The sequence below is a fragment of the Patella vulgata genome, chromosome 1, assembly GCF_932274485.2.
Source record: "Patella vulgata chromosome 1, xgPatVulg1.2, whole genome shotgun sequence".
NCBI classification, from domain to species: Eukaryota; Metazoa; Mollusca; class Gastropoda; family Patellidae; genus Patella; species Patella vulgata.
Window position 1 is genome coordinate 71,421,317 of NC_065879.2, and position 27,292 is coordinate 71,448,608.

Sequence of the window (27,292 nt, forward strand, 5' to 3'; positions counted from 1 at the left end):
ACGGTGTCCTCCCAGGCCCCATTAAACAATAAGTCCACCCGTATAAGCGCCCCCCCCCCCCCCCCTGAGAGCTTCAATTTTCACGCGGAATCCCCTAAAAAAATTGAGAGTGTGCACGCGAAAAATCATACATACACAACGATTAGTAAAATATATTATGCTGACGTGCAAATGTCTGTCACCTTAAGATGGAATGGTCTTTGATTAAAACAATCGGTGGTGCTGATAGCATAATTGCATTTCCTGCATTTTTGTGTTAGTATCATGTCTCATAGAGACTAAAGATTCATACATGTATTCATGCCTCGATATGTATAAGATGCAATTTATTATTTGGATAGAAATACATTGTATTAGCATTAAGCAGACCTGTCATGAGTGTCTTGTGTAGTACAGTAGTATGTCTTATAGTCAAAATAGCAGCATAAATTTGAAAAATAGGATACCTAGATTTCTCCCAGAAGTGCTTGCAAAACGCGTTTCCCGTTGTCAAATTTCAAAAATTTTCAGGGGGGACAACCCCCAAAGACCCCCCTACCAGCGCCGCGCGGGTCGCCTTTGGCGACCGACGGGCCCCTTCAGGGTCCGTTCTCCCGTGCCTCTTCGAGGCCAGCACGCCCCTGCCTTAGGTGTCATAGTACCTATGTGCAAAGTTTCATACTTTACTCAAAACGTGAACGTCCGAAAGTTTAGGTTTCGATTGGCCGTTTTAAACTTAAGGTTTTAGAACAGTAATTTAGTTTTTCTTCAAAGATCTGTAACATCTTTAAATTATCAAAATAAAATTCGTTAAAACATAAACAGCTTCCTTTAAATTATAAAAATTAAAATTCGTTCAAACATTTCGAATATGGTCGTATGTATGTTGCCCTTAGAGTAATGGATTAATCCTTCCTATGTCAAAGGTCAAAGTATGACGCTTAATTATATTGTTTTTACATTTTGACGTCACACATGTATATTTGACAAATCATTACTTTAAGGTGAATTTTTATGATTTTGTCGTCTGTCAGTATTTGAGTGGCTAGAATAACCTGGATTGTCAGGTTAATATAATATATCAGCGGAGCTCGCCTGGATTACACAGATAGAGGAACAACTACTAAACTACTATCCATTTTCTAAAAGGTAAGGCTTCTCCAGATCAATATTTCTGACGACTTTTAAGAAACTGAACTGAATTAACCGTACCTTCAGTCTATAGATATCTTTATGACTACAGTATGCCTCACACGAGTGCGATACTATTTTCCGTAACACTTTGAGCTAACCACCGTAGGTATTTGCGTGGGTCAGTGTGTGCTGTATGATTTGATTTAAACAATATTTTATTCAAAAACGTATGGGATTGAGCAACAGGCTTGAAGTCTATATCAGCTCTTTCCATAGATACAAAGGTGTAATAAATTGAGGTATGTTATATACAAAATATCTTTAAAGAAGGTACAAACATTAGATTTAAAGAACATATATACAGAGGTTATGTGGAAGAGCTGTATGAGACTAAGGTAACACAAGGCATGTGTCGGGAGTTGGGTGACGTAAAGATACCGCGGCGTGTCGCAAAAGCTGTGTCGTTGTTTTAAAATGTTCAAAATTTAGCCAAAATCAGCGTTACCGTACCACAAAAGTGACGCAAAGAGTAACGCCATAGAAATATATAATATTTATATTTATATGTTTAACGGAATTTGGGAGATGTGACGCATGCGTTACCGCAGTACTTGAGTCGGGTTTGTGTAGCCTTTTGCGACAGCTGTCGGTCAAAATCCATTTGCTGCGACGCAAAGCCATAAGGGTTGACGCCAGGGTGAGGATACAGTTGCGTCATCTGACGTACATGTTGCGTAGTGCGTCATCAAGGAGTCGCCCTACGCAAGGGTAACTGTACATTTACTGAATGCCAAGTCAACTCAACTGTGCTCAACGTGAAATTTCCAATGACCACCGATATAGATGTAAAACTGCCAGTTGTATGATATATAGTCATAACATTGAATTTTAATGCAGTATGTTGACTCACGAAGTGACATGACAGTGACAAACGGCATTTCAAAACAAGAAATTATGATAATAAAGTTGACGTTCTTGTACATGCTGGACGTTTCCTGTTTCTGTAAACAAAATGTCGTGGCTTTGTTTTTTTTATTATTATTATTATTTTAGCTTCAGTATTATATTGTATATCTTCACATTTTCAAGGGGGGATCACGGTGGCTAAGTAGGTATGACGCTGGCTCGCTAGTCTGGAGGTCGGGCGTTCGATCCCGGCATTGGCCGAGAAAGTTCAACAAGATTTTCCGGCGTGGTTTCCCCTTGCCATTGATGCAGGACGGAGAGCCTGATAAGGACAGCTGTCTAGTCGTTCGGATGGGACGAAAAACCGAGGTCCCGTGTACATATTGGTGTGCACGTAAAAGATCCCTTGGCAGTTGGAATTCGATATAAGAGTAGGCCGTAACGCCACTGCCCTCATAGCACACTGTTTGGCGTATGCCCGTCTTCATTAGCCCAGTTTAGGAGCAAAACAGTAGGACGTGTCGTACGCTAAACCCCATTTCGCTTACTGTTCTTCGAAATCCAAATTCCAGGTAGGAAGTATGAGATTCTCGTGCAATCTGAACGACAAGACATACGTTTACTTTCAACTGTGCAAAAAAGCAATTGACCCTATTCTTGGTTGGGTGGCTGGATGGTCTGACGTTTTGAATGTTATATATGCAAGATGTGGGTTTGGTCCCACGCTAATGTGTGACAGTGAGTATGGTCTCCGGTTTATGTATTGTAAGGTTTTCGGTGGGTTCTCTGATATCCACGCACAGTTATTGGAATAAAATATAATTAGTACCTAAATGGTCTAGTTAGTGCTGCAGTAGGTTATTTGTTGTACTAAAAATTAAATAGCTGGTATGTTATTTGTTGTACTGAATAAAAACAAGGCATGACCACTATGTTTTCTTTAAACAATGAAATAAATCCAGGTAGCCTGGTAATCAAACATATGCTAACAACAGCTAAATCGTTCGATCAATTAGTTTGGTGAATAGGATTCCCCCTTTCAATAGGACAGGCAACCAATACATTTTATGTGCGAGTATTAAAAACGGAGCTAAAGCCGACTGGTCTTCGCCTATTCCACTAAAATGTCATACTCCTCGCAATGCTTCGTTTGATTAGAGCTAATCCCACTTACCACTGCTGTAATGGAAGCACATTTCTGTTCCAAATTATGACTGGCCAATAGTCCGATTAACATCCAACCGCTAACTGCGTAAGAATATCATTACGCTTTAAACAGAGCTCCAAATTGGACCAAATATGTTTACATAATGTTACCTCATGATTCACAATTTTATTACGCTAAATAACCAGTGCATAGCAGAATATTGCAGAAAAACTAATTGCGTGACAAACGAGGCTATCAAAACGATTATAATGTAAACAATACTGTTTGGAGACGAACAATACTTTCAGCGTTCTTTAATACCTTAAATCCATGTCCAAAGTTTTAGGGAAGACCCCAGATTAAACGAATGGCTGTCACGTTGATGGGATAAACTTGATTGAACGGGTAAAATAGACACACTCTCTCAAAAGCTCAAGTATCAGAAGCCAATCCAGTAATGACCAGAGAGGGATTTCTCGGTTCATTGCTTCAGGAATATGCCAAAAAGACGATTAATCGCGATTGCTGTATCACTTATCTAAATAACATATCGCTTAAACGCGATTTAACACACTGGTCCAATAAAATCAAGACTTATTCCCCTTTAATTAAAACTTCTATATTTACAGATTATAAAAGCAGGATGTTGTTACATATTTTAATTATTGCCACATGTATGAGTATCGTACAATGTAAAGTTGTGACGTCATGTGCAATATGGCCGGATATGATGGTACAACCAGGTTTTAACTGGAGAGAGAGGTGTAGAAATTGTACGTGTGTTTTAGGTGTTGGCAGTAATTGTGACGGACCAACCTGTTCTATACCATATCATCCTTCACACGAACAGATCTGTGCAAGAGTAAGTAGGCCTACCATTTTCTGGTGTGTATAACAGAAAGAATTATCACCCTAAAACTAACATTTCCTAAGTATTGTTTATTGATCGAACAGTCTAACACGTGCGCTTAAGATGGTGAGGTCTGTCCCTGAGTCAAGTGGCGTGGTTTCGATCCCAAGGGTGTACGCGTCAAGGAGGTCGCATTCCCCACCCCGTGGATTCTCTCTCTCCCTCTCAGAAAACATAAACATTTAATGAGCGTTTACGAATGTTCTTTGAAAATTGTAAAATTCCCGTTATGGTTCTAGCCGATAATGTTTCAGCGTCGTTTACTCTTGTCAGTTGTGATGGACAGAGGGTCTGGCAAGGAACAGTGCCTCTTCTCTCTGTCTCTCTCTCATATTTTGAAAGAAAATAAACATTTAATTAGCATATACGAATGTTGTTTTAAAATTGTAAACAGTTTAGGCCGATAATGTTTCCTCTTGTCATATGTGCAGGATGAGAGAGAGAGAGAGTGAAATGGGGTTTAACCTCCACCCGAAACAGACTAGGTGATTTTGGGACTAACATATGGTTGAAGGGTCTGTCAAGGAAGAATGCATAGGACGTAAAACCGATGTTTCATAGGAAACTGCATGGTGACTTTCAGTCTTCAGTATCCCAGATCGTGCAGAACAGTTGACACTTGCGAGGATTACCCAGGATGTGTATGACTGGAGTTCTTTATTTCATGAATGTTATTTATCTATTTCAGTGGTCAGCTGATGGATGTTGTTGTGAACAACTTGGTTGTTTAAAACATGGACGTGTATATGAAGTTGGCAGTTATTATCCTAGATCTATTGAGAGACCATGTACAAAATGTCCATGTATGGCTGGTCAACGTATTCCATCTTGTAGAGTTGAGGTTTGTCAACCGAAATGTGTCGACAGTGTTCAAGTAGAGGGGATCTGCTGTCCAGTTTGTCAAAATGGTAAGAAATGGAAGCAGTGATGTATTAGCAGGAAGGTGGGTGGGGTTGTCTAGGCATAAACGCACAGTATGCAATTACCGACGCTAAAATGTAAACATTTGGACAACAATTTTAAAGGCGCCTTTCAACTTTGATAATTATTTTATCCTGTGCTATTTGTATTAATGTCCAAAACATATGAATTCCCAAAACTGATTTGAAATGTTAAGTTTATATTCGAGATGACTTTTTATAAATGAAGTGGCGGGGCGATAGAGCTGGATGTAAAACTTAATCCCATAGCCCACCTTCATTAGCCCGGATGGATGGAGCAGAAAACTAGGACGTTAAACCCCATTTCATTATATAATTTTCGGCCTCAAAAAATTCAGGGCTTGACCACTACGACAAAGTATTATGATGCGTACACCCGTGGATATTACATATTTTGGTAGAAATGTTCAAAGGAATACAAAACTGTCAGTTTCTGTGTCTGATTTGCTTCAAGTTTCTCAAATGTCCACACCGTAATATGGCAATTGTCTTTATCAGGTGAATCATTACAGTAAACGACAAACAATAATACAATACTTATTTTGGATCACGTACAGCAGTTTGCCGATGATTTCCGAATGAGTCAATTCCATTGGTCTTTACTTATTTTAGTTTCTCTTTTTCACCCTTTTTTCCTTAAACTGTCGACAACTGTTGTATCTCAACTCTTTGCTGTAGACCGATTCCTTAATCGACAGTTTCATTTTAGAAAGCAGTCTAGTGATTTTAAGCAAGATGTACCAAAATGTATATTTGATTTTATTCTTCCAGGTCCTAACTGTGAGGTACCTGCACATTTATTCTCGCAAAAAAGTCAAAGACACGCCCCTATTCCCGTGAACCAACCATCAACCATAACAGACCCGCTTGACCAATCAAGATCATACATCTGTCAATGTCAAGTACGTAATTTACAATTTGCATTTATTTGGAAAAATCAGATTAGTGGGATACTCACGCTATCGGTCGCCAAAGTCGCAATCTGCGATAAAAATATCGAAGTGGCGATTAAAATTGATTTTGGCGATAACATTTTGGGGTACTGTCGAATTTTTTTGAGAACTGGCGGCCGGAGGGGAGGGGGGAAGTAGCTTCTCTACCCATTGGCTTCGACGCAGGATATACTTACCAATCCCACTTATCATCTGAGGAGTTCACATAGTTACCAATGACATACGATGCATTTAGAAAACCTGGTACAACCTTCGCCCTATTAAAAAAAAACTTTAATCTGTCCACCGGTGGCCGAGTGGTCTAACGTGTGAGCTTTATTAAATGATAATGTCTGTCATTGAGTAAAGTGGCGGGGTTTTGACACCATGCAAGCTTGTACGTGAAGAGTTGTGGGGTCGCTGGTCTAGCCTCGTTGGTTTTCTCTGCGTCCTCTGACTACTAAATACCTTAACACGCAAGTGAATTATTCAAATACAAATGTACAATGTTAGTCCTGAAATGGACATTAAACCATTCTTTTTCTCTCTATCTCCAGCTGTAGACCCTTGTTATAAGTTTGAAATAATTTCTTCAACTCATTCACTGTAATAACAGTAAATGGCGTGAGTGAAGGATATATCAGAATATTTTTTTTATATTTTGTAGGTAGCTGGAAGAGTTGCCCAATGTGAACATCTCAAAACATCAATTCGTCAGCCATTATTAGATTTGATTCGATCTATTACGTCATATAGTAATGTAGTGTAAGAACACAAGCCCCTGGTAGTAGAGAGTGTTTGGGTGGGTGGTTGTATGCCGTTAAACCCCATTTCATTTCATTTCATTTCTTTAAAATGCGTCTTAGAATCTTTCCACTAGCACTCTTAGGTATTTCCTCCAGGAACTCAACACCACCTCTAAGTCTCTTGTGAGGAGCAGTGCATTCTGGATTATAAAGATATAAATAAAAGTGTTTCTTTAAATCAAGGTGTGTGAGATAGTATGTGATATTTACCATATTCAAAGTGTCAAGGTATTATGAAATGAAATAGGGTTTCATGTCTTACTTTTCTACACGGACTGGGATAAGGAAGACAATACTGTTTCAGCGCCTTTTACTCTTGTCAGCTGTGCTGGATAGAGGGTCTGGCCAGTTCCATAGCACACTGCATGGTGTCTGTCCGTCTTCAGTCTACACAGGATCTCTCTAATAAAAACAATAAACACTAAACTGTTCTTACAGCCAGCTGGTGTATTTGGGTTTTTTTTAACTGCCATTCAAACGATTTATGTTAATTCTGAATAAAAATGTGTTCCTTGGTTTATGTAGGTGGGTCGACATCGTTTTATCATTGTTTCCATTGAGGACCAAGCTCTCGTTTTCGAGGCAGGGTGAAATTATGTGAATCGAAACGTGATATTGAACAGTGATTTTTATAAGCATACACGAAGCTAGTTTGCCATATCTTACATCGACGTTTTCTAGTCGAAGACATTAAGTATACTTTGATAATTTTGAGAAGGAGCTTTCCATGTTGCATCCGCATCGGTATGAAATGAATCTTCGACACCGACTGGAAAACATTTTACCCCAAATCATATTTTTTCTGAATAGTTCACGGCAAGCTTTATAACAATCTATTTGAATTTAACGTACCAGACATTCGATGAATGGACAACCTAAGAGTTATGCACGCACAACGAAATCAACAGCAGATCCAATCTGGGGACTATAATTATTTTTCGTCACCCCTAAAACTGTCTTAATATAGAAATAAACCAATTTATTCGATCGTTGAGATAACATGATTATGTTCAACTGACAAGGGAATATATCTTTAATTCAAATAAAAGTTCATCAGGGGATGAAATCTAACTGGACAATCGATCTTGACGATGTTAAAAACATCACGAAGCACAGGTTACCTTAATGAATGTACAGTGTATTTTACTTTTGAATATTGCTAAATTTATTAGATTATAATTTGCTATTTAATGTTCTTTTCTTTAAAACACGTCTTAAAATCTTTCCACTAGCACTTTTAGGAATTTCCTCCAGGAACTCAACACCACCTCTAAGTCTCTTGTGAGGAGCAGTACATTCTGGAATAGAAAGATATAAATAAAAGTGTTTCTTTAAATCAAGGTGTGTGAGATAGTATATGATATTTATCATATTCAAAGTGTCAAGGTATTATGAAATGAAATAGGGTTTCATATCTTACTTTTCTACACGGACTGGGATACGGAAGACATACACAGTGTGCTATAGGCGACATTTGGCTTGACACGTGGCTAGGTCTCCTCTTTTATCGAATTTTAACTGCCAAGGGTTGTTTTTCGCAAACGTGTACACGGGGCCTCTAGTTTCCAGATAATTCGAACAATCAGACGCTGTCCTTTTAGGTCCCCCTTACTGCACCACTGACAAGATAGAACCCCTGGTAAGTGAGCCAGTGACTTACTCAGTGAGCCACCACGGCTCTTCAGGGTATTATGACATACATGTGATACCTTAACTTCATTAATTTGGTGTTTTATTTACGGAAGACAACCCGAATGCTGTAAACCTAAAATGTCTTAAATATTTCAAAACTGGTGTTCACCCTATTGTTCGACAAAGTCTAATGCAGTCTAAGTATAGCGATATGCCGTAATATCTTCACATTTTCGCGATATGCATTCATGTGTTTCATAAAACTATAAAAAAAACTGTACCTTGAACATAATTTTGAATATCTTTAGCTGTTATTTTTGAATTGTTTTTCAAAACCACAAAGGCTTTAGGGAGTTCTCCAGCCTCGTCATCGGGTACACCAATAACGCCTACGTCGGCAATATCGGGGTGTTTTAGTAGTAAAGCCTCTAATTCTGCTGGCGCAACCTGATGACCTTTATATTTAATCAGTTCCTTAAATCTGTCAACTATATACAGAAAACCATCTTCGTCTAGATGACCTACATCACCTGTAAAATACAAAATTAGCTTGCCAGACAAAGTCAATCAGCAGTTCTTCGTGTGCTACTTAATATAATCGGCAGAGCCCATCTTTATTCACATACAAACTATTTCTGAACAGTTAGGCAAATCCGTCAATAACGCGCATTTTATTATGTTAGGCTATGGAATTCCTAGACAAAGTACACGTTTTCTATAGAGCACACAGGCATATGCTGTAAATTACAACAATATCGGGATGTATTTGATTGTCAAGAATTCGAATCTTGATTCTTTTCCACCTTGGAATTCTAGAATTGTTCCTCGTGGACTTTTAACTCCTTATTTCATATAGTGAGTGAATAAAAAGGGGTTAGCTTTGTCTGCGACATCACCCATATTTACAACAACAACGTTAACTATAAAGGCTATCTTTGACTATCAGATGTACGTGATTCTGACCAGTTCTAACCCATCCGTCCGAGCCAATCATCGCCGCCGTTGTTTCCGGTTGGTTCAAATAACCCATCATGACTTGTGGTCCTTTGATACAAACTTCGCCATCTTCGTTTACACCAAGAGTTTTACCAGTATTTGGATGAATGATCTACAGAAAATGAAATAATGGTAACTTATTTTAATTCAAAAGGCAATACAGAAAAAGGCAGACTCGACAACGACGGAGATCTCCAAAACCTCTATAATTTGAAGACTTGTGTATAGCTAGTCCCCGTTTGAACACTCAGTCAAAAATTTTCCCGCTTTGACAGCAACCATTACTAGTCCAGACAAAATAGCAAACATTGTGTATAATAATTCATTGTCTGGCAGTTCGCGCATGCACTTCACGGAATGACTCCTGGGTATTATTGTCTCGATCCAAAAGTTAACAATGTATTCTGCATACTCCCATGCATACGACGCGTTCATTAGAAATTACCGCGAAAGTCTTAGCTCGTTTCAATAAGACGTTTGATTGGCTATTTAAGCACGGCCGTTGTTGGTGTTATAATGGTGTTTGAGATGTTATATATTAAAATGACCAACCGAATACAACGGAGTTTCACTTAGATAGGTCAAACGCGTAGTGAAGATCATTTCCCCTTTCAACCAATTGTTAACCTCCCTATAACCACTGGCAGACAATTTCAGCTGGAGCGATAGAAGCAAATGCCAAAAACACCGGAGATGGTGCTATTTGGTGTATGACATGATTAATACCTTTGATTTTATGCCAGCATAATTCCTGCCAACAGAACCTTCTTTGTGATGTGTTGGTGTATTTAGATGGGTGTTTAAACATTCGGACAAACCATAGCCTTTAATAAAAAACGTATATATTTAATAACAATGTGGTTATTAGATATTTTAAACATAATAAGATTTCTCGGTTTAAATCATAGTTATTTTAACAGCAGTCTTAAAGGTTACATATGGCAACGTTATTTTGTTCATTTAACATTATGAATATGTGTGACACTACAGTGTTGTTACGTCGTGAGTATCCTTCGCCACGGCAATAAACAGAGAATACTGTGACACTATCCTGTGTCGCGGTACCGAACAAAAGGGTCGTGGTGACAGAGGTGGATATCCTGGTCATGGACTGCAAATAAGGAATTAGATGTGACACTATCCTGTGTCTAGACAACACATAAGGAATGATGAATTAACTGACTCTGGAACACTTTGTGGGTTTAAAACTAAGTTTATATATCGAATACAACATCCATAATACCAAGGTTACAATACAGCAAACTACTGCATCTATGATAGAACTTTAGGAGTTATTATAATATTTATGGTCTGAGTTTAACATCCTTTATAACTCAGACCTAACGACTTGATATTTCTACATGATGTCCTTCCTAGGGTCTCTGAAATGATGTCTTCCCCCTAGCCTTTAAGCTGAGGAGGCTATGATTTTCCCTTCTCGGAATGCTCTATGATGTCTGCATCCCAGCTTCTCAGGCGAGGAGGCTGTGGGAACGTCCTTCCGAGAATACTAAATGATGTCTGAAGCAAATTTAACCTCGCTATTTCTTATATAGAAAGCATAGATATGCCAGTTATTAGGGCGGGGCAATTACCATTTTTGGGTAAGTGTTTCGTATGGGCAACGTTTTACGTCAATATTATTCTGTTTAATTGGACTAATCTGTGCACAAGATTACCCTACTTTCGGCAATTGATGATGGCAGGGACTGTCGGTAAGTTAGTCTAAGACAGTTGAATCTTGCAAAATACCTACTTAGCCTATTTCTCGTTGTCACCGATTTGTTTAACCACTTCAATATATTAAACAGAGCACCTTTCATACAACTAAAATAACCCATATAGTATTATATATGGATATAAAAATTTACTGAGACATCTTTAATTTTTTTTACTACAAAAGTTCCAAAACATGATTCCATAAACCAGAACCATCTCAGCGATGGAATAACAAATTTGTCCCAAAATTTTGATATAACTTCACATTTTAACACATTCAGATGTCTAATCATATCCATCGACAAAGATCTCGCTTTTCTCCCTGTAAGTTATCTTTTATCTATAACAACGAATATTACCTTGAGTTATGAAGTCAATCTGTAATATATCTCTGACCTTCAACTCTATATCTTTACTTAAAGGAGCAGCTCCACATAACACCCTTCTAACACATGTGAGGTCATAATTTTTAACTTCTGGTGACTTAGCTAGTAGCACCATTATTGGCGGTACAACATGTATGACTTTGATCTAAAACAAACAAATAAATATATAAAATAAAATAAAATGATCAATTGCTGTTATCACTCAGCAGTACATAGTTAAACATTTTGAAAGACATTTGTGATTAAGATCATTCCAATTCAAAAACACAGACTAAATCACGAGGTTAGGCAGACGACCTTTCTCTGGGATCGAATTCACGATATTTGGCACAGTTTATTACTGAGCTATATTTTAACCAGGTGTAAACCCACGAGGATGACCAGGCGGCCACACTCCTTACGTACAGGCGTTTTGATCGAAACCACGCTACGTGACACAATCACAGAGGTTGTGATCTAAAGTTCACGCTTTAGACCCCCACCCCTCTTTCACTAATGTAAATAATAACATATCAACTGAAACCACCTAAAGAAAAGCGTTGCTGTGACTATGTAATTAACAGGTGCTGTCCATATATATTAATTATGAATCGACAGCGACATGCAGGATATCCGGAGCCCAAATTTGTTCGGGGCTTAAATTCGTCCATGACCCAATTGACCCGGGCTCAATCGCTAGGGGCTTGATTCGCCAGGGGGTGGGGAGGGTGCAATACGCAACATAACTCTGAAACTAGAAGTTGTAGTCCATCAAAACCAGGCCTATGTTACTCCCCGGTCCGATCTACCCCTATACACCAAATCTCAGCCCTAGTATAGCCACCAACCCTGAACAGACAGACCAACAAACGACAGTCACAAATATTAATATTTATACCTTATATTTTTGAATGGCTTCGAAATAAGGCACAAGTTGAAAATTGGACATAATAACCAGTTTCACACCAAACATCAAAGAACAACACAAGATGGAGATTAAACCAAACATATGATAAAATGGCAGAAATACTAGGCAATCATCACCTGGTTCTAAACTCAGAAAGCTGCAATAAAATGGTTACATTTTGTATCTTACAAGATGTCACAAATACATAACCTTAGAGGCGCAGGTGAGCTCACTTAAAGGGATGAAATTATGACAATGGTAAGACGGTAATAGGAGAAGAGATATTCGTTAATTTCTTGCATTATTCAAATTAAATGCCCAATAATGGGCCTAACATAAGCTTGGCCCAAACAACAGGACCTATCAACCAATCAATGGCCATGCGATAATCGCCTGCCTATAAATAATACCATTTCTTAATGGAGAGATGTGATTTGGCTTTTATTTTATAATTGTTTAGTTTTGTGAGTCGGAATTGAGCATATTGGATTTTATATTTTCTAAATTATAATGGTCTCGTCAACCGGAAGTGATGTGGTTTGACATGATCAACTTTGGATGGTATGGCCTCCTCAGCTTGAAATTAGATGGTTAACTTAAGCGGTATTGTAATGGAATGAAGTGAGTAAGATAATGAAATGGAATGAAGTGAGTATCAGATATTGTAATGGAATGAAGTGAATATCAGATACTGAAATGGAATGAAGTGGGTATCATATATTGTAATGGAATGAAGTGAATATCAGATATTGAAATGGAAAAAAGTGAGTATCAAATATTGAAATGGAATGAAGTGAGTATCAGATAATTGTGATAGAATGAAGTACGCATCAGTTATTATGAGTTGAAGTGTGCATCTGACATTGTTATGAGTTGAAGTGAGTATATATTGTAGGGAAGAGCTGGATGAAGATTTGATAATCAACATGCCCAGTGTTGGTGAATATGGTACCGGTGGTACCCTGTTTGATGTGCACTGAATAACATTAGCCTTATGTACAAATCAAACTACAATAAATGCTAACCTAACGACGTGTACCATATTAGCGACTATATTATAATGTGATAACATAACAGCTTTAGGTAAACCAGTTGTTCCACTGGAAAATATGTAACAAGCGACAGTCTTCTTCGGGTCAAATGTTGCTTTCTTTAGATTTTTGCCTTCTCCAAGGGAGATAACTGTGTTCAGGGAAATGCAATTGTCAAGTTTTGAATCACCGCCTATAACAATAATCCCCTGGAAAAGAAAGAAAGGCCAATTAAAGCATTGACTACGATTACCAGATGACGTAATTAACATTTTACTCGTTGGTCGTTTAGGAATGTGCACATTCAGCCAGCGAGAGATTACTCGATTCCATAGCTACCATCTCCTGATGGCGGGAATTAGATAAATAAAGCATCCAGTACGCAATAATGGTGACGTTTCGGAGAAAAAGTAACCCAGCAATTGCTTGCAAATATCGGACTTGATGCGTTTGTACCGGTACCATTCAATGATTAAAAGAAACTCACCTTAATAGATTTAATTCTACTTTCTTTTATCGTGTTTAAGAGACTGGGTACTGTTATAACCCACTGTGTATTACACTGTTTAAACTGGTTTATTAACTCATCTGTAAATAATTCAAATGTAATCCAACGAATACTGCAACTTAAGAATAATATCAGACACACCAAAGTGTCATTGTGTTTAATTAGATACCACAGTGTCACCGTGTTTAATTTGATAACACGGTGTCGCCATGGTTAATTAGATAACAGGGTGTCACCATGGTTAATTAGATAACACAATGTCGCCGTGATGAATTAGATACCACAGTGTCGCCGTGTTTAATTTGATAACACAGTGTCGCCATGGTTAATTAGATGACACAGTGTCGCCGTGGTTAATTAGATACCACAGTGTCGCCGTGGTTAATTAGATACCACAGTGTCGCCGTGTTTAATTAGATAACCCAGTGTCGACGTGGTTAATTAGATAAAACAGTGTGGCCGTGGTTAATTAGATACCACAGTGTCGCCGTGTTTAATTAGATAACACAGTGTCAAAGTGGTAAATAGCATACCACAGTATTGACGTGGTTAATTAGATGACAATGAACAAAATCGTTTCGATTATCGGGTGGCAATGTGAAGAAAACGCTATAAATTTAACAGACTGACTACGATATCATCTCGGTGGAAGCGGGCGTAAAAAAACAACTAACTCACACGCATTTCAATACCAGAAAAAAACCTAACCGGCACAGCACTCAAAGACAGTTGTCCAAGGATTTCGTGAATATTTAGTTTTTTGACTCACCTTTTGTATATTGTGGATTAGTTGCCTGCACCGTGGCACCAAACAACACCAGTGCGAAGAAAACCACAGCATAATCAATATTATTAGGTGAACACACACAAACAGCATCTCCTTCTTTGACTCCTAAAGATTGTAAACCATTCGACGCTTTTATAATCAGACATTTTAATTCTTTATATGTCAGACTTCTCCCTGTTTCCAAATCAACCTAGAATGTACGAACAATATCCTAATGAAATAAAACAAACGAAATGAAATGCTATGAGGGATATTTTGCCCGAACAGCGGCACTATGGACTACTATTATATCGAATTCCAAATGCCATGGGCTATTTTACCGATTATAGTTCAGAACTCTAGAAAACAAAGTACGGTTATGTCAAAGATCTATAAGAAATTCAGAAGCACCTGGCGGTTCAGGTGATTAAGAGTATTGGTCAGGTAATCAACTTTAGATTGTGGATTATCAAAAAAAAAACACTCTTTGTTTCCTTTCTTCCCCGTGATAAGACCGTTTTTAAATCAAGTGTACCTGACCTTTTTTCTTCGTTCGTAGTAATCTATTATTTGCTCTATGATGGTGATTAAAATATTGAATTGGATTGGTTTGGTGATTTATTTCAATGAATTTTTATACGCCCACATTTTCATGTGGACGTATATTGTCGTCGCCCCTGTCCGTCCGTCCGTCCACAATTGTTTGTGAACAGTCTACAGGTCACAATTTTTATCCGATTTCAATGAAACTTGAAATATAGGTTTATCACCCTAAGATCTCGGTTCCTTTCGATATTGGCATGTATCGGACTGTAACTTCATGAATTATGGCCCCTGATTGTACGAAAAATCACGTTTTTAGCTTGTGAACACTGTAGAGGCCACAATTTTTATCCGATTTGGTTCAAACTTTTTTGAACCAAAATCTTTTTCGTACAATCAGGAGCCATAATTCAGGAAGTTACAGTCCGATATGCGCGAATAGCGAAAGGAACCGAGATCTTTGGGTTATAAACTTACATTTCAAGTTTAAACAAAATCGGATAAAAATTGTGACCTCTATAGGGCCCACAAGCTAAAAACGTGATTTTTCGTACAAACAGGGGCCATAATCCATGAAGTTTCGATCCGATACATGCCAATATCGAAAGCAGCCAAGATCTTTTGGAGATAAACCTATATTTCAAGTGTCGTCAAAATCGGATAAGAATTGTGACCTGTAGAGTGTCCACAAACAAATTGTGGACGGACGGACAGGGGCGACGGCATAATACGTCCACATTATATCACCGTTACACCCTAAGGACGACTGAGTTCGAATTTCGTGAAAATCGGCCCAAAACTGACAGACAAAATGGCCGCCCTTAGTTTAAAAAACCGTATTATTATATCACCGTTACACCCTATGGACGACTGAATTCGAATTTCGTGAAAATCGGCCCAAAATTGACAGACAAAATGGCCGCCCTTAGTTCTCAAATAGCGTAAAAAATATGGTATATCAAGGTTGTGGACCCTATAGAGGTCACAATTTTTATCCGATTTTGTTGAAACTTGAAATGTAAGTTTATAACACAAAGATCTCGGTTCCTTTCGATATTCGCGTATATTAGACCGTAACTTCCTGAATTATGGCCCCTGATTGTACGAAAAATCGCGTTTTTAACTTGTGGGCTCTATAGAGGTCATAATTTTTATCCGATTTAAAAAAAACGTATTATTATATCACCGTTACACCCTATGGATGGTTGAGTTCGAATTTCGTGAAAATCGTCCCAAAACTGACATACAAAATGGCCGCCCTTCGTTCTCAGATAACGTAATAATATGGTATACCAAGGTTGTGGACCCTATAGAGGTCACAATTTTTATCCGATTTTGATGAAACCTGAAATGCAAGTTTATAACCCAAAGACCTCTGTTCCTTTCGATATTCGCGCATATCGGACCGTAACTTCCTGAATTATCAGACCGTAACTTACTTGAAATGTAAGTTTATAACCCAAAGATCTCGGTTCCTTTCGATATTTGCGCATATCGAATTGTAATTTTCTGAATTATGGCCCTTGATTGTAGGAAAAATCACTTCCTTTTTTAGCTTGTTCTCTATCCATCTCTCGAAAATGTGGGCGTATCCTTCCTGGCAGCCACTGGTTTGTTTTAAAAGGTTAAATGATAGTCTGTGTATTTACTAATATTGGTTACATTAATAGTTTACCATTTCGAAAATTAAAAAAATCAATCTCAAAATCGGCTCTACCAAAAGGAAGTACAATTTTCAACGAAAATAAAGAAATCGGCAATTTTAATTTTAACCCAGATACAAGAGAACACCAACAGCGGCGCCAGTTTGTTTATTTACAGTGACGGGCATTTTCCCTCCTAATGCGACAGTCGGCGTATTAATTTTTAATAAAACGCCAAGCGATTTTCCAGAAACATTTGTAACAGCTCAACTGTCCCTTTAAATTTGCTGAAATCCATTCGCATTTAAAAGGATGGTTTAGTTATTCTAAATTTGTCGATGGTGGTCGAGAGAAAAGCATGGTGCTGCAGTGCATATTTTCTGTTCATAAAAGTATAATTCAACTGGAGGAGTTCATGGGCCTACAAAACCAATCGGTGTATATTTGTTCAAGGAACATTCACGCATGTCAAGTTTCATATCGATGTTACTTGACTTGGCAAACATTGACCTCTTTTCGAAGAGCATCGCTCCCAAGAACAAAAAGACGACAATTATGGTGCCTAATTAGGTATTGAAACCATTGGCCTGGATGATTATGTTGGTGGCCTTTCGACAATTTTATTAGAAATGTAGCCCCAAATAATGATCTCATATTTGGCTCTTGGAAATGACGAGTGTCGTAGATAGACCAGCGTGCGCTTGCTCTTTCTAGACAACGTGAGTCAACAATTTTTTTTGTACTTTGTTCTTAAAGTACACGATTTAGTCCAGTGGAGATTTCTTTTAGCATACTTTAGGCAATATCATGTGCAAACATGTGTGACCTATTTTTATATCTAGCAATATATGATAACCTAGTTTTAAATATATAGTATAATTCACTACTAACATACACACAAGAGTACAATATTGAATAGGTCTAGGCATACATTTATAACTTAAAGATGCATTATCACACTCACCAAGGAGATGAATGTGATTAGTTTTGAAAAACCATATTTAAAACAATCTTAAAGACCCCTGCAAACTAGATAATTGTGAAAGTTGAAAGTCTAATAGAAATATCAGTTGAAAAAACGGCTCAATTCCGTTGAGTATTTACGAAGATATGATGAATTAAAAATTCCATTGACGTATACTGTGTCCTACATAAGAAACCCACGCTATCTTTATTTTCCGTTTACCATATTGGCGGGCCTGTTTTTAATCTGACTGAACCAAGTCGGGAGTTAATCTGGCGTTGGCATTTTGATTTCTTAATTAAATATTAAATAATCAAGTATACTAAACAGAATTGAATCCAGGGAATGTTCTCAAAAACGCAACCTGAGATGGTAATGTGTTCTCCATGTTTTTCATGTAACTCATGCTGCACGTGCTGTTCACCGGGACCAGCCCTATAAAATGCACCCCCATACCTGGTTGAATCATTCACACTACAACGTCAGCAGAATGATACGACTCATGACAGCTCAGAGGAACCAAGCGCTTGGAAGACTCGACGCTGGCCACACTGTCCAAGTCGTTACCAATCACTTCCAGGTAAATTTTCGGACCATCTACAGGCTTCGGCAACGCTTTCGGGCCACTAACACCACGGATGATCGTCCCACAAGGCAACAAGAACGCCACGTTGTGCGACAGCACGTGCAGAATCCCTTCACACAGGCATCTGAGACAGCACGTCAGACAGTGGGAACACACGGAAGACCCATCAGTACCGATACAGTGCGCCGACGTCTCACCAGAGAGAACATCCATTGCCGTAGACCTTACCGTGGACCGATCCTTACCCTAGCCATCGACACCAGAACTGGCGACACAGGCAATGGAGAACTGTTCTGTTCACAGATGAGAGTTGGTATTGCGTATCAACTGCAGATGGCAGGAACAGAATATGGCGTCGACGTGGTCCGCGTTATTCTGACCAATGTGTCATGGAACAAGACTCATGGGGAGGACCAAGCATAATGGTTTGGGGCGGAATCGGCCTGAACCAGAGAGTGGGTCCTGTGGTGTTCCAAAATCTTGGTCCAGGGAGAGCAGGCGAAATCACAGCAGTGCGCTACATCGTTCAAGCTCTCAGACCCCACGTCATACACTGAAAAAAAACTTGTGTTGAAACAACACAAACTTGTGTTATTTTCAACACAAGTTAGGTGTCTCTATTTAACAACACAATCTTGTGTTAAATGTTGAAACAACACAAAACTTGTGTTAAATGTTGAAACAACACAAAACTTGTGTTAAATGTTGAAACAACACAAAACTTGTGTGAAAATCTACACATTATTTGTGTTGAAATTTCTGAAACTTGTTTGTGTTGAAATTTCTGAAACTTGTGTTGAAATTTCTGAAACTTGTGTTGAAATTTTTGAAACTCGTGTTGTTTCGTACAAACTTGTGTATAACAAAAACTTGTGTTGTATTTTACCAATTTATATCCAGTATAGCAACCTTTCGAATGCAACCCCTTCCATTCGTTCTGTTTAAACTGTAATTATTGATAAATGACATAATAATTTTGTTTGTTAAATTATTATTTATTCAATAAATGATATGAAAAAATAAATTAATGCCTAATTAATACCAATACAGACATCTCGAAGGTTAATAAACAAAGTTAATTCCAATACTAATAAAATTGTGTTATACAATGAAAAAATACCCCCCCCCCCATTCCCAATTATTAAATAAAAAGTAGCTATTTAAATTGAAAAATAAAGCACCGAGACATTTGGAATATTAATCAACAAAGTTAATTTCAATACTAATAAAATTGTGTTCAATAATAACAATATCCCCCCACCCCTCAAAAAAAGCTATTTAATTTTCTTTTACAATTAACCTTAAAAAGAACTGAGAATATAATATATATGTTCACAATATCCCTACCCCATGGTCCCAAAACATACATTTTAAATATATCTAAATTTAATATCAACCAAACCAAGCACTAAAGACATTAATAATGCACTAAATTGAAATACTTTTAAGAAAAAATAGTCCCTTTAACAGATTAGGAATTCAAAATTTTCTACAGTATATGAATGGGAACTAATAGATAAAGCACAGGAAAATAATTATAGATAGATAAAATAAATATAGCATAAAAATCAAACAAAATGGAGAAAATTAAAAATTTGTAAAACAAAAATTGATTAATTAATAAAACCATTTTATATAAAAGAGGCATTAACATTCGAAATGTTCACTAAATGTTTAAAAATAAAGGTTGATTTCATCCTACAATAATACATTTTTATAATTATCGAATGTTACTATTAATTATTGATGATCCCTCTATATTACACTGCATTCTATATAATGAAACAATTTTAGAGATGGTTTGGTATTTGACATTAAAAACAAAAATGTGATTAAAAAGGCAATGGTGACATATAACTTTTGGGTTTCCACAATAAGATCTGTAAAAGAATTTGATGACTTTATATTCAGAATTTAGAGTTGTTTTCTTTCTTTGGTATTAATATTCACTAAATAGATATAATTCTCCAAGGATGTTCAAGTGATTATTATAAATACACTTATCGACAAATGGGGTTTTGATGTGGATTTAACTTGGTACACCAGTCATGGGTATAGAGTTATTTAGATGGCAGAATAAAAGTAAAATAACTCATTGAGCAGGGGGCGGCGGCGGAGGCGGGGGAGTTGAAAAGAGCATAATTTAACAATATATTATATTATTTTGAGACTCATATGTATGACTACATGCGAATGCAAGGGGGGGGGGGTATTTTAGTCAGGTAGCATTATTGCTTACTCATGTACACCAAAAACACGTCATCTCGCCTAAACAGATGTTTTACGCCAAAACGCTTCAACTTGATTGATTGCCATGTTTTTGGTGTATATTTATATCTTTTCTTGGGCGCCGAATCGAACTACGGCTTTTAAAATGTTCAAAAATCTACGTAAATTGATTTTTTCAACGATAGTTGGTATACAACGATGAGCACATGAGTGAGTAGACTGTGGGAAAGTTACGACAACTCATTTCCAGGCGCCATTTTGGGTCCCAATTATGGCGCCATAAAAGCTATGACGTCATGGCTTCATACAGGTTTACATACCAAAATTTGTTTTTTTTTTGCAGTATTAGACGTTGAGGGATAATATAACGTTTTACCCTAAAAAAAAATGCAAAAGAAACCAATGCAGTTTAGTTCAGTGATAAATATATCAAACAAAATCATACCCAAAATCGGGGAATTTTCTGAGATCGATATCTCGTAATCAGTGTGTTTTACTATTTACTCGTTGGATTATAAATGATTTCTTTTTAAATTCCTCAAACACAGAGTGGTTATGAAAGCGAAATGTGCCGAAAATCGAATTTGACAAACGTCAAATTAAAAAAAAGAAGTATTTGTTATATGGTGCCGGGCGTTTCTTTCATAATGGTCGCCAAATTTGGTAATATTATTATTATTATTATTATTATCATTGCAGCATATTTATAGCGCGCCCTTTCATAAAACATGTTCAGGGGCACTTTACAAAGTGACAATGTAATCATAAATAAACAACAAGATTATGGACATGTTAACAATTGTATACAGAGTCAGTTAAAAGCCTCATTAAATAAATGTGATTTAAGTTGTTTTTTAAAAGAATATAGAGATGTACAACATCTTAAACTAAATGGTAGATTATCCCATAAAACAGGTGCTTGATAACTAAAAGAGACTAGTTGAACAGTTTTGGGCTTTAAAAATAGTTTATCTGATGTACGTAATGTTCGACCATTATATCGTGGTTATGTACGCGAAATGTGCGGAAATCGAATTTGACAAACATCAATTAAAGAAATGTATTTTCCATGTGGTGGCGGGCATTTCTTTTAAAAGGGCTACCGAATCTGGTAATACATGTATAAGGCAATTTAACAAAAAAAACATAAATTTGGTAGACTAAAAGGGCATCTCTTAAGATACATAAGATATGACTTTTGCAATGTCTTTTATATGGTTTTCGATGTCTCTGAATTTGAAGATAAATTTTGAAAATACAAAATAGCAGCAACACCAATTGGCGGATATTAAATTAATCGTCATTTTTCCTGTTGGATATTAGATAGTGTCTCTTAAGCATGATGTACACTGTAGTTCGATGTACCCTGTAGTTCAGATACAGTCTCCAAACCGTGTTTACACTGACTGTAGTTTGGGTGTAGTTCGTCAAATGAAGATGAATTTTACGATACAAAAAAATGAATATATTGTAAACGCGCTTTAAATATCTGGATGCGATAGACTTCGTGATAAAAAATTCAAGGTACATTATATCATTGGCAATAATAAGATCCAATTTTAGTTTTTAGTTACACACTGTTAACCACCAATAGATGTTTTAATGACAATAAATCATAAAATGTATTCAGCTAAGCGTAAGACATAAATAGATACAGTTGGTTTAACTTGAATAGAAGTTTTAATTATCTATGCTGCATATATGCATATATCACCTTGATGTTCATATCGTCTTACGTATTTGTCAACATCAAGGTTAGTGCGACCCATTTGTGACAATTTCTAGTTCCCAAATATTAGCGATTTAGCTCCTTTAAAAGCGAATGCAAGTTAAATATGTTTAATCAGAGGCGGATTCAATGGGGGGTGCGAGGGGCGCCCCCCCCCCCCCTAATTTTCAACAGTGCCCTTTTTTACGGCTGAAAGTGCCTTTTCTCAGACTCAAATATGTCCGTTCCCAACCCGTTGTAGGGATCCTAAATGACTCGAACCATCGACTCAAACACACCAGTCTGGGAAATAGCTCTTGGAATGGCTACAGATGCAAGGAAATGACGGATAATTTTTCTTGGGACCCCCCCCCCCCCCCCCTCAGCGGCAAGCTCCGTCTCCGCGGTCAATGCCTTCATTTTGCAGCGCCCCCCCCCCTTTTCAAAATTCCTAGATCCGCCCCTGGTTTAATAGTACCTTTATCTAGTGTATCTTTTATTTTGATTTTTCTTATAGAATAAGGTTATATAACAATAATGTGCGCTTCTTGTTATATAATACTAATAATAGTATGTTCAGCTATACTTTTCGTTTAAAAAATGTACGTTTTATGTCCTATATACACTTATTCGCTGAAATCTATGACATCCAACAATATAATAGGTCATATAAATAGATAATAAGTTTGCATGACGTCATATGAAATTCCTGGCTTCACAGTTGTCGCAACTTTATCTATACACGGCGTTGCGTCGACCAACCATGCAATGTGAAGTAGATGTCAATATGGTTATGTGTAAGAATATTCAGTTCAATATATTCACGGTGTATGATTTTATTCATACTTCAATTTTAGTGAGTTACTTCTGCAACGTTTTTAGAAAAAATTGCTATTAATTTGGCCAGTACTGTAATAGCAAGTGTATAAATATTTTCTGTTCAGTCTGTACACAGTAACATATCTGAGAACCATATTATCATTTCTGCCCAAGGCTCCCTGTGATTTATAGTTAGCAGTGATACAAGGCAATCACCAATTTTCCATGCTCTTGGCCTGAAGAAATAAAATAATAAAAGTCAAGTTTTTATTATTATGCAAGTGGAAAAATACAATTCTTCATGGTATGATTTGAATAAATACAACTGATTTGAAGTTGGAATTATTATTTGTCTAAGATGACTGGGCATTTACAAATTGAAATAGCTACTCTTCATCAAGAAAATACATGAATATTTTTCCCAATTCACCTGGATTTTATTGTAGGTCTTTGTACGTGAAATAGCTTTATTTAACGTCCGCTTCCACCGAAGTGATATTGCAGAAAATTAACAAATTCGGATTCCCTTTTAAAGGAATTAGACTACACTATCGCTGGATTGTATTATATTCAAAATGGCGCCCAGAACACAAAACAAACATTGCAATTCAGGGCGGACTGGTGTCGAGGTTGTATCCTAAGAATGATTATTTGAATATTTAATCAAACAGAAACACAATTATGCACATGCAGTTATGATATAATATTAAATTAGCTTACCTCAAATACCTCGAAATATACTGTTTGGTCAGTTTGTCCGCCCGCCATATTTCTATTAGTCACACATCCTTCGGCCAATTAAAATGGACGTATATTTTGTTTTAACCGAAACGAAAAATTTGCGTTATAAATACATTGTATTAAAAAATACCAAAATCACAAACCTGATATTCTTATTTTCTGAACAAACTTTTTTCACAACAATATCACTTTTTTCGATACTAATGCTTAATAATACAGTTAACATTTGCAGTACCACAGGGTTTAATACCGCAAAATTACTTCAATAAATATTTCTTTCTTTGTTTTAAGAGTAATTCATTTTAATTGGTCATTTACAGGTAAGAATAAATTTCCATTTCGATTAATGAACCAATTAAATCAAATAAAAAGATTAACTCGACTATTTCCACGCCCATTCAAACATTTTTTTAAAACGTAGATATAACACAATTGTTATTGTCTTTGATGTGTCAAATTTATTGGGGCGATATCAATCAGACACTTCCAAATGCAGACATTGTAATAACCTGTCTCTGTATATTGTCTTAGACAAGATGTGAAAATAAACAAAGAGTAGAATCAGAATAATCTTTTATTATATCTGATTAAATAAATAGTTTATATTTAGATAATAATTGACTAAAACTTTGATCTCTTATATCAGTATACTGTTATAAAATACGTTGTTTTAAAAGAGCTATTAAATGCATCGCACGATACATACATTGCGATTTCTACTTAATGTTTGTAATAATTAATATATCCTTTTAGATAATTAGAAATATTAAAAAATAAATCAAGTGAATTACTCAACATTCAAATTCAGGAAGAGTGGTTTTACATATAGGCTAGGCCAGATCCCTAATCCAGTTCCCCAATCCCATTCAGATTTTCTCAATAAATAAAAAACATAATGTGATAAAGGAACATAATAAATGTTATCTTTAATGTCGACGTAATTAATTATATGGAAAAAAAAACCACATAAGATTTTATAAATGTACACAAGTTTGTGTTAAGACATTGAAAAGAACACAAACTTGTGTCATTGCAATGCAATACAACACAAACATGTGTTAAATATTTTTAACACAAGTTCTTGTGTTGAGATCCAACACAAGGGTTTTTTCAGTGTACCACATTTCGCACGTCATCGAAACAACGTTTTCCAACATGACATCGCCCGTTCCCACACCGCCCGAGTTACTCGGGACTTTCTACTGCAGAACGGTGTCAACGTTATGCACTGGCTAGCCTTTAGTCCGGACTTAAACCCGATTGAACATCTTTGGGACGAGATTCAGAGGAGACTTAATAACCTCGTAACCGAGACCAAACACAGCCGATGGATTGCTCCAGGCTTTTCTGCGAGTGTGGCTCCAGGTGCCAATGGCGTTCATCAATCGTCTGGTCCACTCCATGTACAGACGCTGCGCTGCTGTTATTGACACTCGCGGTGGACACAGCAGATACTGATGTATAGACTGTGTACAGATTCTAAACCTTCTCGTCATGTCTTGAAATTGTGATGAATTAATCCCTAATGTGTAAACATACTGTTCACAAAAAATTGCTTTGATCCATTTAGTAAGTCGTTTTATAGAATGGTTTGATTAAAGTGCCTCTCTGATTTTGAAATTGTACTGACGGTTTGTTTTTGTTTTGTTTTGTTTTTTTTTTTGGGGGGGGGGTGCTTGCTGCTGTTTAGTATATTAGCGTGGATTATGCAGTGAGAAATTTGATATTTTCCGAAAAATGCAAATCACGCATCATTACTTTAAGCTCTCCTATTTACTGAACACCCAACCACTGACTGACCTACCTGGTGTAAGGCATGATGCGTGCGCATTCGGTAAACTCATCTAAATTGACAACTAATTTATTGACAGTTTGTCCGATTTGTTCCTATCTTTGCATCCTATAAGTGTCACTATCAAACTAACATCAGTCGAGACTATCAAGTGCTAAGGGTTGATATATTCTTTTAAAATCAATTATTTTTAAAATTAATATTCTTTTGTCCGAAAAGAAATTGTTTAAGAATGTATTTTTCGTGCATGCATATTCTCTATTTGACACCAATTTAGAGTTCAGACTGGTTGGATTGTATTGTCGATTAAATGCGGAATATCCCTTTAAAAATCGACTTTGTTCAATGTAATACAGTATGAATGTATTTGGTTTATCAAAGTGATATATGCTCATAGTAAGGGAAAGACAAGATTAGCCAATTTCTTAAAAAGACTAAGTATTGTGGTCAATGGCTATTGTCTTAATAGTCCCGAAATGAAAAATGACCTAGTTTGTGTCGAATGGACGTTAAACCCCATTCCTCACTCCCTCTATGATCTTAAACGCTACCATCAACAATAATACTAGAAAAATCAGTACACACGAGATTTGATAAAATACTGTTTATATCCCATTTTAAAGTAAAACAAACCGGGGGCGCCATCAGAATGTTCATAAAAGAACACACCAGATGCAAACGTTTTAAATTAATTTAAAAAATTAAGTTGCATTAAGAGGTAATCAATTATGGTTGCCGTCCTTGAACTGGAATGTGGGCGAGGTTTAGAATGTGGGCGAAGGTCGGTGGTCTAACGCCTGACCCTTAAGTCAGCCATACGGGTACATGTAATAACACGCCTTGACATGTCAACAGCCATAATTACAAATTAATAATTGACTATATTTTAGCACTGCTTACCAGATAATAAAATACAAATCCGAGGGCCGAGATCCCGTAGAATGGACGTAAGCTGTTCAGGAGATATACAACTTACCAGTGCCACATTATCTGGAAATTTATCAAACCAAGTAAACATAAATTCCGTAAGAGAAACAACGGGAATTTCTATATCCGTCATTATTGTTGATTTTAATGTCCACGTATAGAAGTCGAGCGTCTCATCATGACATTCATATTTTATTTTACTAGTAAAAAAGGGTATCACGTGATCGATAGATATGGTTTCGCTGAGACACAAATTCTGGGTCGCTTAAAAAAATTTCAGGGGTAGATCTGCAGTGTTATGTTTACTCGGCCGTTACATGACATGGCATCAGTGACAGATTATTTGGTTGCCGTTTTAACTTTTCGTCTGTTAAAATATGTTTCGAAGCAATCTCTTAAGATTTATAGTATACCATTCGGGCAAAAAAACCAACAAAATGTACGAAACGTAAGGTGTAAAAAAATTAAACATTTTATTTGAAAAGATTAAATGTGAGTCCGCATGTTTACTAGTTTTAGTTTCATTTAATGTGTTAAAAGTCGTACTCAAAAACGGTTATATCGCAAATTTGGATTGACCAACAGGCGTGCAATTTTCAATGTTTTCTCCTAAACAAATATATGTATACAATATCCAATACATCCAATATGTATACAATTT

The 27,292-nt window shown here is 36.7% G+C and overlaps 1 protein-coding gene and 1 long non-coding RNA gene across 2 annotated transcripts; one reads left to right on the forward strand and one right to left on the reverse strand.

Moving 5' to 3' along the window:
- The first annotated feature begins 978 nt into the window (after positions 1–978).
- Positions 979–8,091, forward strand: LOC126815923 (uncharacterized). The gene is made up of 5 exons (XR_007678123.2): positions 979–1,128; positions 3,796–4,028; positions 4,765–4,984; positions 5,789–5,919; positions 6,617–8,091. It is a non-coding gene; the product is annotated as an uncharacterized LOC126815923 (long non-coding RNA).
- On the reverse strand, positions 7,929–26,813 carry LOC126815758 (uncharacterized). The gene is made up of 10 exons (XM_050541671.1): positions 26,681–26,813; positions 14,683–14,890; positions 13,893–13,993; positions 13,400–13,614; positions 12,366–12,531; positions 11,462–11,633; positions 10,110–10,207; positions 9,351–9,495; positions 8,669–8,917; positions 7,929–8,053 (listed from the first exon to the last, which is right to left on the reverse strand). Exons 1-10 carry the CDS (start codon positions 26,762–26,764, stop codon positions 7,929–7,931), a joined length of 1,563 nt encoding a protein of 520 aa, XP_050397628.1. The 5' UTR covers positions 26,765–26,813.
- Positions 26,814–27,292: the final 479 nt, after the last annotated feature.

Coding starts and splice junctions, on each gene's coding strand:
- LOC126815758 (XM_050541671.1), bottom strand. CDS start 26,764: ATGACGGATATAGAAATTCCCGTTGTTTCTCTTACGGAATTTATGTTT. Junction 13,994..14,682: donor TAATCCACAATATACAAAAG/GTGAGTCAAAAA, acceptor AATTATTTACAG/ATGAGTTAATAAACCAGTTT. Junction 11,634..12,365: donor AAGCCATTCAAAAATATAAG/GTATAAATATTA, acceptor TGTTTGTTTTAG/ATCAAAGTCATACATGTTGT.